This window comes from Schistocerca americana, chromosome 2 (genome assembly GCF_021461395.2).
Source record: "Schistocerca americana isolate TAMUIC-IGC-003095 chromosome 2, iqSchAmer2.1, whole genome shotgun sequence".
In the NCBI taxonomy this organism is placed as follows: domain Eukaryota; kingdom Metazoa; phylum Arthropoda; class Insecta; order Orthoptera; family Acrididae; genus Schistocerca; species Schistocerca americana.
This window is the reverse complement of record NC_060120.1, coordinates 1,101,373,560-1,101,392,442: the sequence shown is the minus strand read 5'-3', so window position 1 is coordinate 1,101,392,442 and position 18,883 is coordinate 1,101,373,560. Positions and strand designations below refer to the sequence as shown.

The window sequence follows — 18,883 nt, the reverse complement described above, 5'->3', positions numbered from 1 at the left end:
GCAAGACCAAAAGTGACACGAAATTGCTTACCAATAGTGCTATGTAAAAAGAGTCTTCCATGTACGTGCAGAAATAAAAGCAGACAACGAAAACAATCGACAAAGAGGAAAGTGTGATGACCAACAGACGTCTGAAGTTCTTATTAGACTGCGAAGCACTGCATTTCATTAGTGTGTCTAAACGTCGAACGTCAACAACAATTTCTGCAAATCTCTTGCAGCGACTGCCCATTGAGAACAGTATAAAAGCAGCGGTCGTAGCGGTGGCCAGTATGCAGGTGAAGATTCCCGTCATGGACCACCGGTACATATCACTGTCTGCCATTAGTACCAGCAAATCGCACACGGCTTTGTATGTGAGACACAGGACTGCTGACAACACGAGTAGGCTGTAAGCGTACGACAAGGCGCAACAGAGCCATCCTCGTGGACGCTGCAGGGGGACTCCGAACACCGCGGACAACAGCTGCAGAGGCTGCAGGTTACTGGCCAGATCTGTGTACAGTCCGCGAGCGGCCATCACTGTGGTCGACGTCACACACGAGCCGAGCGGACACCCTGCGGCACAGGTGTCTGGTAAGCTTTAAAACACTTAATGTGATAACCCTGCTGTTTCGATCGATGCTGTCACACCTTCTCTAAAGGAGGATAGTTTAATCAGTCGACGAAGGCCATCTCGTTAATGAACACAAATATGTTAACACGCCACCGAGAAAAAACAGCTGTAATAGCTGTAATGGACTCAATGTTTTACCGTCTATTTAAGTGGGAACAAAATGTTCTACTCCTAGGCGGTTCGACACTGTAATTAAAGGATGCAATGTGAGAATGACAGGTACTTTAATATTAAATTAATCGATCAGGGAGACAGGAGACAAACAATTTGCTATGTCGAACCCATACGACATTTTGCGCTGTTAGCCATTAAAATTCAAACCCCAGTAAGGATAGCAAACAACGAAAATTTACTTTATTGTGGATATACAGTATATTAAAAACAATATTTTACGCAATTTGTAATTTGGGTTCATACTGGGTACGAAAATCAGTAAGTAGAGCTTAAATATTCTAGGAATAACGACGGCTTTAACCCAGCCGGGCACCCAGATGAACTGAGCTTGGATGAGAGATATGGTACGACACTCCAATCTGCTTCCACTCTGTGCCACAGTTCGTAAAGGTAGAGACCGGGAAGTGACGACATTCCAGTGTCTCGGTAATCCACAACCACATGTTTCCAGTGGATGAGACATCTGGAGAATATGCTGGCCAGGACAAGAGTCGAAATACTCTGATTGTCAGGAAAACTCAGGGAATGTACGTTGATCTGTTACCTTGTTGAAAGATAACGTCCTGGAGACTTGAAATGTTGTACGCTGCTGCCAGTCCTAACATGGCCTAAACGTAATGGCACTGTCTGAAATATCACTATGCACGCCAGAGGTGATGATGATGTATAGGACTTGACCGTCACACCATATGTTGGGACTATATGATGTTAACTTTCGTTCTCCTCAACCTCCACACATGGATACAATCACAATCACGTGACACGCAGACGCAGGGCTAATCCGACAAGAAGGTACAGTGACACTTCATGTCCGCAAGTTTCGTTGGGTGCATCGATTTTGGCACCCCCCCCCCCCCCCCCCGCCCCTCCTGAGCTGCACATGAAACAAATGAAAGGAAGCCTCAACAGTGACCGACTTGCTGAGAGTCCTCAGTGCTCTGGACGTCATAGCACTGTCTTCAGGGGTACGTAACATGGCTGGAACATCGTGCACAGCCAAGTTTGTCATATGCCTCTCCTCACGGACACTGGTCGTCAGGTATCCTAGAACAGTGGTTTCCAACCCTTCTTAGACCATTACCCCCGAGTGCTATTAGACATTGGATAGTCTGCCGACTGTTGCGCCCCCCTCCCCTCCTCCCACAGATACTCACCAATTTTAGCACTTAAATAAACTGTCGAATGGTAGACTTTTATTGGAACACTTTTATTTTTTAAATGGTGAATGATATTTAGTGTGTGTGTGTGTTTGTGTGTGTGTGTGTGTGTGTGTGTGTGTGTGTGTGTGTGCGTGTGTGTTTGAATGAGGGATAAAGGAATTCGTGGTGTATCGCTAGTGCTACCCACAACTCTTCTCAGATAAGAAAGCTGACTATCCACAGTGAGGGTAGACACTTGTAACAAAACAAATTTCCCCAGAATTACTCCTCCCCATCGCGGCACTTACTTGACCTCCACACTGTAACCTCATTTAAAATTAGCCAAGTTGAAATGTGGACACTATACTTACTGTTCATAAATCAATTTATTGCTGCACTCCTTACATCTGAAGTGACAGGAATTGAAAGACTTCAGGCTGTTAATGCTTTGCATCTGACCACAGCCACTAATAGTAGCAGTAATAATAACACTGTGTGCAGCACAATAGTAGCCCTTATGTAGTTACTGCTGTGTCATGCTGACAAATAATTCATTCATCTGTTTCGAAGCGAGTAATGAAGCAATTTCTGGACTCCTGCAGATGCTATCTACAACCTGGAGAGGACATTTTCTTGAGAAATTTAGCGCTTGTTCCGTGTACGTCTTACTTCTGTCATCAGTGAAGTGTGGGACGAAGAACAGCGTTTGTGTGTAATGGGCCGGCTATGTGACGAACCCAAAACCTCCAATGCATTAATGCTACTAATTGAGAAAAGTAATTATTGATAACTTATCAATATTAAAACATTGTGATAATTGTAATGATCTTTCGAAAACAATTTAGGTTCGTGACTGAAACAGAGTGGAATCGTTTAGTTTTTACCCCTCAAGGAATTGCATTTTTCCCCTCTGGGGGTAATTAACCGCAAGTTGGGAACCTCTGCCCTAGGAGAACTGCATGGCGATGAGTGTGGTCTGCTGTGAAAACAGTGATCCCGTGCCGCGCGGGGTAGCCGCGCGGCCTTAGGCGCCTTGCCACGGTTCGCGTGGCTGCTCCGTCTGATCTTCGAGTCATCCCTCGGGGATATGAGTGTGTGTGTGTGTGTGTGTGTTGTCCTTAACGTAATTTAGTTACAGTTACATTAAGTAGTGTGTAAGCGTAGCGATCGATGACCTCAGCAGTTCGGTTCTACAGGCACTCAACACCACCACAGATCCCATGTTCGCCCGACCGTCGCTGAATCCCGAGCAACGTGAGCAGCAGTCTGGGTAGTCTGCGCTCCTGCCGGCGCTGTCGAATTCTGACACTCGTTAGTAGACGTTCCCGCCCCCCTCTTATACGAGGCACAATACACGCAACTAACTATATGAGGCTTATGAATAATAAACATGCTAAGTAATATTTCCTTAAACATAGAAAGTTGATTATGTTACTTTTACCAAATTATTTCAGCTGTGTTACGGTCCTAACCATTTTCATATCAAAGCACGAAGTAGACATAACGCTAATTTGACGTTCGTTGCCCGCTCCGTTCACAGCGTTGCAATTTTAGACGTCAGCAATGCATATTCTACACACAAGTTCACACAGCTTATGCTTGTCACATAATGTTTAGTGTAAGTGTAATTATTAACTTTAATAACTCCAGTTTTCTCTTCATTGCACATTCACCATCGGTTGACGTTATTTGTAGGTTAAGGTGAAATATGTGTCGTTTTTGAGACAATCTATCTATATGTTAAGGATTCACACTGTGAAAAGAGCACATAAAGAGGAATATGCTCCTGTTTACAAGATTCTGACTGAGAAGTGGGGTACCAGCTGCCTCAATCTACCTTTCTCAGCACTTAAAAATTTTTCGCAAAAATATTGGCAAGTAAACATATTCGCGCTTTTTTATGGTGATGAGAAGGAGACAGTGCAGCGGAAAAAAGGCAGGGAAGTAATAAATGCTGGAAAATATTTCATTGTGGTTGTGATATAGAAAGAGCGAAGGAGACAATGGCAGTGTGAGAGAAATAAAGGGACATAGTCGCAGTAGAATATAGTAGACGGTGAGAAAACACTGCTAGGATAAGAGTGAAAGAGACAGTGCCTGTGGGAGAGGAATAAAGAGAAGGAGAAACTAGAAATGGACGAGAGGCAGTGATAGTGAGAGACAATCTATGACAATGGCAGTGAGGAAGAGAGAGACATTGAGAGAGAGAATAGACAACAGCAGTGGAAAGGAATAAATGAGATAGTGGCAGTAAGAAAGAACCAGAGGGAGACAGTAAGAGTAATCAGTAGTAGAAGGACGAAAGAAGGTGACTGTCGCTGTTAGACAAGAGACAGTGACAGCTGGAGAGCTGCAAAGATATAATGATATCAGTTGGGCCAAATGAGTGAGAATGGACAACTGGGACTGGATCAGAATGAAAGAGTTACTGCATTGAGTTAGTGTATGTGAGCGAGTTACACTTTTTCTTTTGGGTCATTAGTCTTCTGTCTATTTTGATGAGGTCCGCCAAAAATTCCTCAGCTATGTCAACTTCTTCTTTTCAAATTGGCACTTGCAGCATACGTCTTCAATTATTAGCTGGATGTATTCCAACCTCTGTCTTCCTCTACAGTTTTTGCCCTCTACCACTCCCTCTAGTACCATGGAAGTCATTCCCTGATGTCTTAACAGATGTCCTATCATCCAGCCCCTTCTCCTTGTCAATGTTTTCCACATATTCCTTTCCTCTCCGATTCTGTGCGGAACCTCCTCATTCCTTACCTTATCAGTCCACCTAATTGTCAAAATACGTCTGCAGCGGCACATCTCAAATGCTTCGATTCTCTTCTGTTCGCTGTTTCCACAGTCTATGTTTCAATACCATACAATGCTGTACTCCAGTCGTACACTATGTGATCAAAAGTATGCGTACACCCCAAAACATACGTTTTTCATGTTAGGTGCATTTTGCTGCCGCCTACTGCCAGGTACGCCATATCAGCGACATCAGTAGTCGTTAGGCATGGTGAGAGAGCAGAATGGGGCGCGCCGAGGAATTCACGGACTTCGAACATGGTCAGGTGACCGCGTATAACTTGTGTCATACGTCTGTACGCGAGATTTCCACATTCCTAAGCATCTCTAGGTCCACTGTTTCAGATGTGATAGTGAAGTGGAAACGTGAAGCGACACCTACAGCACAAAAGCGTACAGGCCGACTGACAGAGACCGCCAACAGTTGAAGAGGGTCGTAATGTGTAATATGCAGTCATCTATCCAGACCATCACACAGGAATTCCAAACTGCATCAGGATCCACTGCAAGTACTACGACAGTTGGGCGGGAGGTGAGAAAACTTGGATTTCATGGTCGAGCAGCTGCTCATAAGCCACGCATCACGCCGGTAAATGCCAAACGACGCCTCACTTGGTGTAAGGAGCGTAAACATTGGACGAATGAACAGTGGGAAAACGTTTGTGGAGTGACGAATCACAGTACTCAATGTGGCGATCGGATGGCAGGGTGTGGGTATGGCGAATGTCCGGTGAACGTCGTCTGCCAGCGTGTGTATTGCCAAAGCAAAATTCGGTGGCGGTGGTGTTATGGTGTGGTCGTGTTTTTCATATAGAGGGCTTGCACCCCTTGTTGTTTTGCATGGCACTATCACAGCAAAGGCCTACATTGATGTTTTAAGCACCTTTATGCTTATCACTGTTGAAGAGTAGTTTGGGGATAGCGATTCCATCTTTCAACACGATCGAGTATCTGTTCATAATGCACAGCCTGTGGCGGGGTGGTTACACGACAATAACATCCCTGTAAAGGACTGGCCTGCACAGAGTCCTGACCTGAATCCTATAGAACACCTCACCGACCGACATCGAAACCTCTCCTCAGCGCAGAACTCCGTGAAGAATGGGCTGCCATTCCCCAGGAAAACTTCCAGCACCTGACTGAGCGTATGCCTCCGACAGTGGAAGCTCTCATCAAGACTAAGGGTGGGGCAACATCATACTGAATTCCAGCATTACCGATGGAGGACACCACGAATTTGTAAGTTATTTTGAGCCAGGTGTCCGGATACTTTTGATTACATAGTGTACATTCTAGCAAATTTCTTCCTCAAATTAAGGCCTGTGTTTGATACTAGTAGAGTTCTCTTGGCCAGGTATGCCTATATAGGCATTCATAGACTGCTTCTGAAGTCCTCCTTTCTCTGTCCGTCATTGGTTATTTTGTCTCTTAGATAGCAGAATTCCTTAACTTCATCTACTTCGTGACCGTCGAGTCTGTCGCTGTTTCCACTTCTGCTATTTCTCATTACTTTCTTCGATCTACTCTCAATCCATGTTCTGCACTCAGTCGATTGTCTATTCCCTTAGGGCAGTGAACTGTGTGTTATAAATAACGCGAGTATCGCAAGTGGGTGGGCAGCTAGTGCCCTACTTTTCAATCAGAGTCTTTTGATAAAGAGAAACATATTCGCCTTTTTTGCGCTCTGATGGGAACATTTTTCCTCTGGTCAGGATGTACACTCTTCTTGCGACTGTGAAGTGTATGGTGGAGGGTACATAGTACCATTATTTACTATATGTTGCACTGTTCCATTCGTGTACTGACCAAGTGAGAACGGCTGCCTACGAGGGATTGCAAAAATTATATCACCACTAGAAAAAAAGAGCGATGTAATTGTTATTTTGTTTATGTGAAGGTACATGTCTGCAGCCCTCGTGCACACTGGTATCCCGGCTCTGCAGTACAATAGCGATCTGGAAGAAGATCCGAAATAACATGCTACAGCCCACTGATAAAGCGTAGTATAACGCGGTCATACGCTTTCCGCGTTTGAAGGAGAACAACGCTGCGTCCATCCCGAGTTGCTGGCACTGTATGGCTACAATGCACCACAGTGCGCTGCAGTGCTTGGGTGGCGCTGATCCTACAAGTGTGGTCAAACGACTCTGAAACACGAAGAACCATGCGGCAGATTATCTCTCTGTGAAGAACCAGGAATCACAAGACATGTGTTGGCCTTTGGGCTCAAAATTCAGAGTATCACGAGGCGACAGCAGTGGATACGGATGGATTCCCTACTTTTGAGAAACAGATCCAACAGTCAAAGGGCACGGTGATGTTGAGTGGGTTTTTGGGATGTCAGGATGCTATCGAACTTAAAAGAATATTTGTCGACTGCTGTTATTCCCTACGCACATATTTATCTAACCACGGTTTATAATGTGATTCAGCTTTAGCCTAAATTGATTTCCATTTTCCAGGTCTCAGCTAAATGTTATCCACTCGTCCTTTACGTAAGTTGACTATAATTTTCTGTAAGTTCGACCAAACAGAAATACCGTCCTAGTAACTTTGTATCTTCATGTCGCGTTAAACTTTGATTGAAATACAGCCTTGGCAGCACGATTGAGAGAGGAGAAAGGCTCCCTAAGCCCTGCAATAAACTTCAGCTAATTTCAGCAAGCACACTGTTTAAAAATTAGAGGAGGAGGAGACGTAAAATCTATAGAGGCTGGGAGTGGTTAGCCTCTACCGTGGGTGATGGAACTGCGTTATCAGCGGTAAGGAAGCCAGTAGCTTAACAGCCTCAGCTGGCTAACGATGGACTGGCAAGTAGACGATTGGTTGTGGTCCGACCTTTCATTATGAAAAGAGCATTGTTAAAACATTCATTTGTTGCTTAGCAAACTTCAGTAGTCGTGGACGTCAAGAGGAAGCAACACCCCCAATGCCTAAGCACTGTATACCATTGATTCGTGTCCCATATTTTTGCATGTTTTGTCAACGTACTGGCCATTACGGTATAATCTTGATTTTATCTGTAGTCATTTAGAATTATTGGCAACGTAAAACTTCCGCAGAATTATCACAATGCGTCACTCTTACCAAGAGTTTGATGACACAATTCTGCAGAAATCTGGGCTAGAGAGACATAAGAACGAATAAAGCATGAGGTGATCTCACATAACACAGCAAACCAAGACACTAGTTGTTTCACACCGTTCTTTCTGCCCCACCATCGGAAGCCCGAAACGGCTATGGATGCTTTATTCCCATTTAGCCGGGCATTACTCAGGATGAATACTTGAGATACCCCATCACTGGGACTGAAGAAGAAAGCAGCTGGGTCACGCATGGACACTGGGCACCCAGGTGAAAGACCGAGGGCGTTACTACGCCAAGCGCCAGCCAATGATATACAGTCCGGGAGACGTGGTACGACTGTGCAGAAAGCTGGATTATCGAAAAAGTTACTAATTCTTTACTTTTGGATGTTTAGTATCCCTTGTTGCTTGTCGGGTGTCGTATATGAAGCCGAGAATTATGATCCTCGTCAATAACATAAAAGCACTGAGTTGTCGTCAATGTACTCCATATTATCCCTGCTACCGTTCAGAGTCCAAGATCGACGATGGGAGCTTCTTGTACAAGGAAACGGAAGACCGACTCGAGGTCGAGAAGCTTCGATGAGAGGGTTGCCTTCGATGCCCGTCATATTAAAGAGGATGTAACAATGCAAACAGATTGCGAGGAATCTCCGGCTCTGGCTTACAGAGGATCTCAGACAAAATATAGGTGGACGGCGATGTAGTCGGCTCCAGTGAGAACGTCTGAAGTAGTGGGTCGCTGGTTTCCCAGAAGAGGACCAGAGTATCACCAGCCGCGCTGCATGCCTTGTGGAGTCGCAGGTAGCATCGTTGGCTGATGGGCTGTGGATCGCTGATTCAAACACCAGCAACAATTTTTTATTTAGAACATACGATTTATGGAAAGTTCTAAGTTTTTTTTAAATTTTTTAACACTTTCATATTCTGCCATATTCTACTTTCGTATAAAAAGCAACATTTTTGTTCGAGGGGTTCAGTTCAATTCTGTTTGTACGTTGGTTCCAGCAATAAACGTGTTTTCACTGCTAAGTGCTGTACTTCATTGACGATCCCGCTTTCGGATTTGGGCTTCACTGTGGTTACAACGTGATAGTATTTCAAATATACCTGTCCAAGTACTTTAAACCATTTAACCTCACGAATTATGACATTAACTCTCATGAGCTAGAGAGAGTGGTCAAAAAATTGCAAATCGCTATTGCAATACATTCTTGAAGGAAAGTTGATTCTTCGTGTGATTGAAATACTGTAGAAACTACTGGTTTTCGTCAGGTTTGCAAGGTACAGTGAATATGGAAGAACTACCAGCGTCGGTTGGGTGGCTTTCACTACCTTTTTCTTATTCCGTTTGCTTTCATCTTTATAGAACACATAAAACATTTCTGTTGACCAATATGAGGAACAAAAATTTACAGTTTTGTGCAACTCATCTCTCACTCATGCCCTAAGCACGAAACGTGAAATATACAAAGAAAATGAATGATGAGAAACGTAAGTAGTTTCACAATACATTTAACAACTGTTTCATTTAATTAGTGTTGTATAAAATAAAGAATTTACAAAAGAACCAACGCTGTATTCTAGGAATGGCATTCCAACCTTTTATTTTATTGTTCCTTGATTGTAAGTTCTAGACTCTAAACAAAGTACAGTATCAGCAGAATTGTCACAGAGTACGTAAAAAAAATGTGCTTCAGAGTATTTCATATTTTGTAATTTTATTCCATACTTATCATTCTACAACTCAGTATGCATACAAACTAATATTTGAATATCGTTAGAAAAGTTTTCATGTAACGTGAAAACTGATACTATGATAGCTGCAAGTAAAGTAAATGAACATAGCTCATGGCTGGAAGTGAATGACATCAGTGCCGTTATTTACAAGGTAGTATTTATGGCTAAAGATTATACCAACAATAGTATTGTTGTCTTCAGGATAAGAGCAGCTAATGTGATTATAAGTTTGACTTAACCGAAACATCTTTCTTAGCCAATTTGTTCTACAAAGGTTGTTATCTGCCTAAACAATGTTGCTGAATAACTATGAACTATGACGTAAGGAGAGTTCAAACAAAAAGGTTCGAAAAGTCGTAACAGCCACAGTGGTTAAGATCTGCTCTTGCCGCTTAGAGATAGCGTAACGAGGCATCTAGGGATGCGTATGAAGTGTTGGCGGTGGTTATGCGTATGTGTTGTCACGACCCCTTAAAAATTTCAAAGTTGGGCCCTCAGCAGGCAATGTGATGCTCACCATATGTTTCGACTACCAAGTCAACGAATTCCTCGAGCACGGAAAAACCATTAACAGTTACGTGTACAGTGAGATACTTTGTAGCCTGTGCAAGTCCAAGTCCATCAAGGCAAACTGCCTGGGCTGCCCACAGAAGATCTACTCGACGGTAACTCGTTCCCAAGGTCTCACCAAGTGTAATGGCCAAATCCAAGGGGGAGCAGCTTCAGCATCTACTCTACAGCCCAGACATGTCACCCTGCGACATGCAAATGCCGAGGCCCCTAAAAAATCATCTCAAACGGAAGAACTTCTACTCGGACAATGAACTGCACAGTGGAGGACCCCTTCTTGTCACGGACACCGGAATTCTTGGAACAGGGAGTCCTTCAGCTCTGAAATAGGAGGATAGTTGTGCTCAGGCCTTCTTTTATACCCACAATTTGTTTCGAAACTTTTCTTTTGGACAACCCTCATGTTATGAAGTATGATGTTAATTGTTTTGAGTGGATGAAAATGGAAAGTGACTGGACGTAAAGTAGTAGACAAGGTAACTCCAGTGATGAAGCTAACATTTGATCTCCTTCTTGACAGTAAGGTCTTTCAAGGCTTAGCGCACATGCAGCTATACCACAAAGACGAAACAGTGAGATGTGGCCTGTTTACATAGAATAAATTTAAATTGTTTCACATTTTGTTACAATATATTCAAGATAGACTGGTTTGAAAAATAAATGGTTTGACCATTGTCATTAATGAGCTGGACAGCTCTAGATGTCAGTGAAAGACGCTTTGTCAAAGTCTGGAGCGCTACAGTGTAATTTTTATTTTAGTTATTTATCTCTTAGATGTCAGAACAGCCGACGAAAGTCACAGTGTTGCCTTGTTTGTCTCGCCATCTTTTGCGACTTGTAGCGAACGCTGGTTGAGGGTGTTAGAATCAGTTTTCATTATGAGAGACGTCGGCTACAAGCTGGACCCTATGGTATGCATATTGTCAGTGTGCTTTGTGAAGAGTGCTCTGTTTGCATTTTGGTCGTTCCAATTCTAATGCTCCTTCCTTTCAGTCGAAGATCCGTGGCAGCATGCCTCAGTCGCTGTCCAGTTGTCTCAGCAGCGTGTAGTAAGAGTAGGAAGCCTTCACCAGCTGCAACACAACATAATGGCACCAGTCACAAGCGGAAGCAACTTCTGTTACTCAGTACAACGAAAAACCAGTCCAAAATAGCACATTTTACTTTTTTTTATTCACTCGACGACTTGTTTCGGATCAAGACCCAATTTCAGATCATCGTAACAAAGTCGAAAATGGTGTTTCCGAAGATGTGAAAACCATGTCAAAAATGTGCAACGAACATTTACAGCGCACATATATGGTGACAATTACTGAATTATATGAAAGAAACATAAATTACTTACAAACTACGTGGTGCACACAGTTTATTAAACTTGTAAACGTCACTACGGATCTTCGGATTTAGGTTATGGCATGTTGGATACGGCCGCCACCACTGGCGACGATGTGGCGCAGGCGTATAGCGAAGTTCTGCATGACCCGCTGAGGTGTTGCAACATCGATGGTGTCGATAACATCCTGAAGGACTGTTTTGAGCCCAGCAATGGTTTTGGAGTTATTGCTGTACACATTGCCTTTAATATAGCTCCACAAAAAGGAGTCACATGTCCTCAGATCCGGAGAATTTGGCGGCCAATCGAGGCCCACGTCAGTGGCCTCTGGGAACCCCAGGGCCAGAATACGGTCCCCAAAGTGCTCTCCGTCTTGCATGAACCGCATCGTGTCGAAATCAGGGTCACTTTGGGTAATGGGGATGATATCATCTTCCAAAATCTTCACGCACCACACATTCACCCGTTAAGGTGAAGTGACTTTTCGATCACGAAATGCGGATTCTTAGTCTCCCAAATGCGCCAATTTTGCTTATTGACGAACGCATCCAAATGAAAGTGGCCTTGTCGCTAAACCAAACTATGCATGCGCATACTAATTCCCATCGTGCCCCATGACCAACCATGCAGTTTGAACTTCCTAACGCAAACCGTTCAGAAGTTGTGACGATTTTATTTCATATTGTTCAATGCCGTCCTTTAGATAATTCTGTATGCGCTGTAACTGTTCGTTGCACATTTTTGATATGGTTTTCACTTCTTCGGAAATACCATATTTGACTGTGTTACGATGATCCGAAAGTGGATCTCGGAACTAGTCATTGAGTGAGTAAAAAAAAGCAAAATTTGCAACTTTGGACCGGATTTTCAGTTGTAATGAAAAATGTCACAGGTGCACCTTTTCCTCTTTATGGATCCAACCTGTGTGATGAATATTGCTTTAGAGATGTTTATGAATATGTCGTCCATTTACACAAATGACATTTGCGTGATAGTGATTGTCTCACACAGTCCGCCATTGTTCACGACCATATTCCGCTTAACACGCTTGATGGAGGAACCTACCGTATCCAGAATTCTAACTTTAGTGTGTTGGAGACTACACCGCCAACAGTGAAGATTATGGTTCCAGCATGACAACACTCTGTCGTTGATGTCAGAGAACATTTAGAAATGTGTTTCCAAATTGTTTGTTGAGGAGGGTTGAGCCAGTATCGTAGCCATCACACTCTACAGATATTTTTCAGTGGAGATCAGATGGGGGGGGGGGGGAGGGGTGAAAGGGGTGGGTGCATGAAGCGTTTGATGTAAGACACTCCAACACACTCTAAAACAGCTGTCTGTCGTTTGTCAGAAGCTACAGTCACTATCTGTAAATTACCTCGTTGTTTTAAGTGTATTAGATAATTATTGGCAAACAGATGCCAGTTGTACATTCATGTAACCGCATGCATGATATTTTCAGCAACATCTCTAAGACAATATTCGTCACCTAATAGTCTGAACACCGTCCCTGAACATCCCTAGCTTCAAAACCTTCGTCGACCCATAGCCAGGGAAGTGTGACATTACTGTTGCACAAAAAAGTGTTTATTTTAACCTATATTAAAAATTCCGAAATTTTGTTTACCGGTACGTAGTTCTTTTTACATCCTATACAATTAAACAAACAATTTGATGTACAGAGATAAAACTGAATCATACATCGAAGATTAGTGTTCAGTTTTGGTAAAAACTTTCTAAAGCCAAATCACATAAATATTTCTTTATTTACTACAACCAGTTTCGACAGACTTTACTTTCATCTTCAGATCTTCAAAAATTTTGTTACAAAACGTGTTCATTTTGAGTTGGAACATCACGCGATCTTCGGAGACAAAACCGATCGCTCCTTCTGATTTCTGAAAGTGAGAAAATCCAACCAGTGTTCAGTGCTTGAATGAATTCATTTATCCACGCAAGCTATTATTTTATTGGACATTACTACTTCACGTGAATGGCCACTTTCGATACCTTACTTATTTTCGTGTGTACCTGGGTAATATGTCAACAAAAATGAAAGCTAGAAGAAATGTATCAAAAACATGACTCAGCAACAAAATATAATGCCTAATTGAGTACTTCACCCGTCAGTTTAACAAACAATTTACATAAAAATTAACTAATCCATGTACTAACATCATGGGTAACACATTGCATTAGTCGTCATGTGATGATGCAGCCTTTGGAAGTGAGCTGCCTTAAGTGAAAGACATGCCATATTGATGTTCCACAGTTTTCTGTACTTTTAAACAGATAAACTAACGCTACAGCGTTTATCTTTTGCGTTCTAGTGTGCCGAAACGTGTCTGTAGTAGGACATAGTCTGCATTTTCAAATGATTATGAGAGCTGCGCGAAACGTTATTCGTACTGGATCATCAGGGGTGTAACTTCACTCTCCATAAATGTCGGCAGTAATTCCAGCAAATATCTGTACCATTAAAGATAAATTTTTTAGAACTTTCGGGAACTTACAAAAGTCATATGGAACGCATTTCGTAGTAAACTGACTATTGTGAGCTCCAGTAGCGTACATCAGAAACTTTGTTAGAAACAGATTGTTAAGGACAATTGTTTCCCCTTAATTGCAGTGTAGGTGCTTATGCGGTCAGTGCGCTATTTCTGAATTCTTTTGTTCGTTAAACGTTTTGTTCTAAGAACGATGCGGAAGTACGATTCCGATGTAAAAATATTGTTATCAAGTCGACTGATTCGTTTTGTATTCATTATCACGGTCACCTTTTGTGCCAGGTAATTTCCTCTTCCAACAGCTGTACATACTGCCTGCATTTTTGGTAAATTTCGGCTGTGTAACAGTTTTTTAGCGATTCTACTAGTGAGTAAAACCTCGCGAAAAGAAAAATAAAGTTCTGAGTAGCTTCCGGATCACAGTGTATTTCATCGCAGGCTTTTCTTTCATTACGACACAATCCACTTTTTTGGGCATTTTGATATCAGTTCATGAAGGGAACTCGTAATACTCTAGTGTAACAGAATGTGAAGTTAAAAAGCAATCAGAGAGGTTAAATAGAAGTTATTTGTCTACTGTTCAGAGAAACGTTGCATCAGCCGTGCTGTAAAGCTGTTCCGCGTTATGATATGCGTTACTTCCTGTTCACGTTATTGTAGTTTTCTTCTTCAGAGGGAAAATTTGTCTGTCGCAACTCTCCACACTAGTCTGTCCTCTCATCTCTACAATCTACATCCATTTCTACCTGCTTGTTGTATTCATCTCTTGGCCTTCCTGTACAATTCTTACTCCACACTACCTTCCATTTCCAGACTGACGACTCCTTGCTGCTTCAGATTGTGTCCTATCAACTGCTCCCTTCTTTTAGCCAATTTGTGCCATAAATTCCTTTTTTTTTCAGTTTCATTCAGTACCTCCTCATTAGCTACTCGAACTAACCCGTCTAATCTTCAGCATTTTGGTATAGTCGTCCATTTTAAAAGTTTGTATTATCTTCTGTTCTGAACTGTTATCGTCCACGTGCGACTTGTATACAAGGCTACATTTCAAACAAATACGTGGAAAAAGGACTTTCTAACCCTTAAATTTATATTAAATTTTAACAAAATCCTATTTTTCAGGAATACGTCTCTTCCTACAGCCAGTCTACGTTTTGTATCCTCTCTGCTTCGATCATCGTCAATTATTTTGCTGCTAAAATGCCAAAATTCATCCATTACTCTAGCACCTCCTTTTCTAATTCCCTCCTTTTCATGTTCTACGAGATTTATAACTGCAGTCTGATTTCTGCAGAAGTTATATCTAACTTTTTGCTTTCTGTGTCCTACCGTTGCCATTTTCAGAACTCAAAAGAGTCTAACCCAGTCAAAACTGTCAGAAGCTTTCTACAAATCTACCAATGGTGTAAAGGTATGTTTGCCTTTCTTAGGCCTATCTGCTAAGGTAAATCGTGTCCTCACGTGTCCGTATGTTTCCGCGGAATCCAGTCTAATCTTCCCCAAGGGAAACTGACAGTTAGGTAATACACATATCAGTTGGAATAGGAATTATTACAATCTAGTTTAAGTCTGAGAGTATTTCGCCTGTCTCATATTTTGCACGCCCGATGGAATGATTCTGTTATTTCTGGCTCTCTCAAAGGTCTCAGTAACTCTGAGGGAATAACGTCTGCCCCAGGGCGGTGTTTCTATTCAGGTCTTTCAGTGCTGTGTCAAATTATTATCGTAGCACCATATTCTCATCTTATCTTCATCTACTTTCCTCTATGATATTTCCTTTAAGTCAATTTCCCATGTATAGCCCTTCTATACATTCTTTCAGTCTTTCAGCTTTTGGTTCTTTGCTTAGCGCTGGTTTTCTGTCGGAGATCTTGATGTTCGTACAGCTGCTTCTGTTTTCTCCAAAAGCCTTTTTAATTTACCTGTTGGTGACATCTACCTATCCATTACGTATGCATGTTTCTACAACCCTTCAAATGTTCTCTAGTCATTCCGGCCTAGCCACCTTGCATTTGCTGTCAGTCTCATTTTTTATGCTTCTGTTTCCTTTCGGCTGCTCTATTTGCTGCATTTATATTTCTTCTCCTTTCCATAAGTAAACTCAATATCTGCTATATTATCCAGAAACTTCTATTGTGCACTGCTTTTTACCTATTCGGTTTCTTGCTATCTTCACTACTTCACATTTCAAAGCTACCTATTCGTCTTCTATTGTATTTCGTTCCCCTGATTCAGTCGTCACCCAACGCGCCCTGTGAAATTCTTATAAACCTCTGCTTTTTCTATTATCTAGTTCTCATCTCCTTAATATCGTAACTCTCTGAAGTGGCTTAGGATTTAGTCTGAAGTTCATAGCTAATAAATTACGGTCAGAGTATACATCTGCTTCAGGAAGTGTCTCACACTTCAAAGTCTGGTCCCGAAATTCCTGTCTGACCAGTATATAATAATCAGTAACCTTACAGCGTCTCCAGGTCTTTTCCACGTATATAAAGCCTTCTTTCATGATTCTTAAACCAAATATTAGCGATGATTGTATTATGCTTAGCCCAAAATTCTGTCATGCGGCTTACCCTTTTATTCCTTTTTTCCAGTCCCCGTCATACTGCTTCTCCATCCTTCTGTTATGAAACTTCCCGGCAGATTAAAACTGTGTGCCGGACCGAGATTCGAACTCGGGACGTTTGCCTTTAGCGGGCAAGTACTCTACCATGTGGGCTACCCAAGCACGACTCACGACCCGTCCTCACAGCTTCAATTCTGCCAGTACCTCGTCTCCTATCTTCCAAACTTTACAGAAGCTCTTCTGCAAACATGCTGGAAACATCCTTCTGTTTCTTACTACTGAATTCCAGCCCTCCATCTACTACGGCGAGTGCATCGACGGCCGTGCTGCTATATGCCCGTACTTATCCTACTTAGGTTATTAGACAGTGACATAATAACGGCGGACTGGTTGCTGCACCGACAGGTGTCCACCACTCCCATCACGCCAGTGGCTCGTCTGCACAGTTTTTAACTACATTAAAGAGCCAAAAACACTGGTACACCTGCCTAATATCGTGTAGGGCCCCCGCGAGCTCGCAGAAGAGCCGCGAGAAGTGGCATGGACTCCACTAATGTCTGAAGTAGTTCTGGAGGGAACTGACACCATGAATCCTACAGGGCTGTCCGTAAATCGCCTTATTCTGCTGGAATTGCCCAAGTGGAATGGATGCAGGTGATCAGACAGGGCCGGCCGGGGTGGCCGAACGGTTCTAGGCGCTGCAGTCTGGAACCGCGCGACCGCTACGCCTCGGGCATGGATGTATGTGATGTCCTTAGGTTAGTTAGGTTTAAGTAGTCCCCTATGGACTGATGACCTCAGAAGTTAAGTCCCATAGTGCTCAGAGCCATTTGAACCATTTGTTATCAGACAGGATGCTTACGTAAATATCACCTGTCAGAGTCGTATCTGTGATTCCATATGACTCCAATCGCACGCGACCCACACCGTTACAGAGCCTCCACCAGCTTGAAAAGTCCCCTGCTGACATGCAGGGTCCACGGACTCATGAGGTTGTCTCCAAACCCGTCCACGGATTCATGAGGTTGTCTCCATCCGCTCGATACAATTTTAAACAAGACTCGTGCGACCAGATAACATGTTTCCAGTCATCAGCAGTGCAATGTCGGTGTTGACGGGCTCAGACGAGGCGTAAAGTTTTGTGTCACGCAGTCATCAAGGGTACTCGAGGGGGCCTTAGGCTCCGAAAGCCCATATCGATTATGTTTCGTTGAACGGTTCGCACGCTCACACTCGTTAATGGCCCATCATTGAAATCTGCAGCAGTTTTCGGAAGGGTTACATTTGTGTCTCTTTGAACTATTCTCTTCAGTCGTCGTTGGTCCCGTTGCTGCAGGATCTTTTCCGGCCGCAGCGATGCCGGAGATTTAATGTTTTACCGGATTCCTAATACTCATGGTACACTAGTAAGATGGTCGTAAAAGGAAAATCCCCACTTCATCGCTGCAAGACCACGTGCAGACTCTTGATAACCTACCATTGTAGCAGCAGTAACCGATCTAACAACTACGCCAGACACTTTCTGTCTTATATAGGCGTTGCCGACCACAGCGCCGTATTCTGCCAGTTTACATATCTCTGTACTTGAATACGAAAACCTATACCAGTTTCTTTAGCGCTTCGGTGTAGATAATGCGGTCAGGTTATACACGCTGGCATGATAAAGTGTTGGCAAGTCCGGCTGCGGATAGCTCCACGGAACTTGTGAGTGTTGGCATTCGAGCGGTCCGTATCGCAGCCAGCAGTGCTGCAGTCACGAACCTACTTTGCCTAGCCATTCGCCTGGTGTGTATTAAAATGGACACCGGCTGCTAGCAAGCCAGTCCCGCTCTTGAAGCTACTACACCTGGGCGTGCTCTTCGCAGTCCTCGGCGTATTGTGCGGCTACCGTTCACCAGGGACCACTGCCTGGTGGAGGACAGCATTCACAAACAGTAATTCACCAGTGCACAAAGAAGTTTCTGGATAACATAGCAGATATTGAGTTGGCTTATCGAAAGGAGAAGAAATAAAAATGCAGCAAATGGAGCAGCCGAAAGGAAATAGACACATAAAAAATGAGATTGACAGCAAGTGCAAGGTGGCTAGCCCGGAATGACTAGAGAACATTTGAAGGGTTGTAGAAACATGCATACGTAATGGATAGGTAGATGTCACAAATAGGTAAATTAAAAAGGCTTCAGAGGGGGCATTCCAGCATTCAATGTCAGTGATTAACTTTCAGCTTGAATTAGACTTTCGGTCATAGTCTTCTGATACTGGACATAAAAGTGCTCATTCACCTATTGGAATTTTTAATGATTAACTAAGAAAATAGGTCCTGAACCAAGTATCCCCTCCCAGTTCACTGTTA

General features: G+C 43.0%; 1 protein-coding gene across 1 annotated transcript in view; it reads right to left on the bottom strand.

The window, feature by feature from the left end:
* Positions 1–11,137: 11,137 nt before the first annotated feature.
* LOC124594699 (odorant receptor Or2-like) overlaps positions 11,138–18,883 on the bottom strand; it is a 121,408-nt gene continuing 113,662 nt past the window's right edge. The window contains exon 7 of the mRNA XM_047133066.1: positions 11,138–11,194. Within this exon, the coding sequence (XP_046989022.1) occupies positions 11,138–11,194 (57 nt within the window). The remainder of the gene's footprint in view (positions 11,195–18,883) is intronic.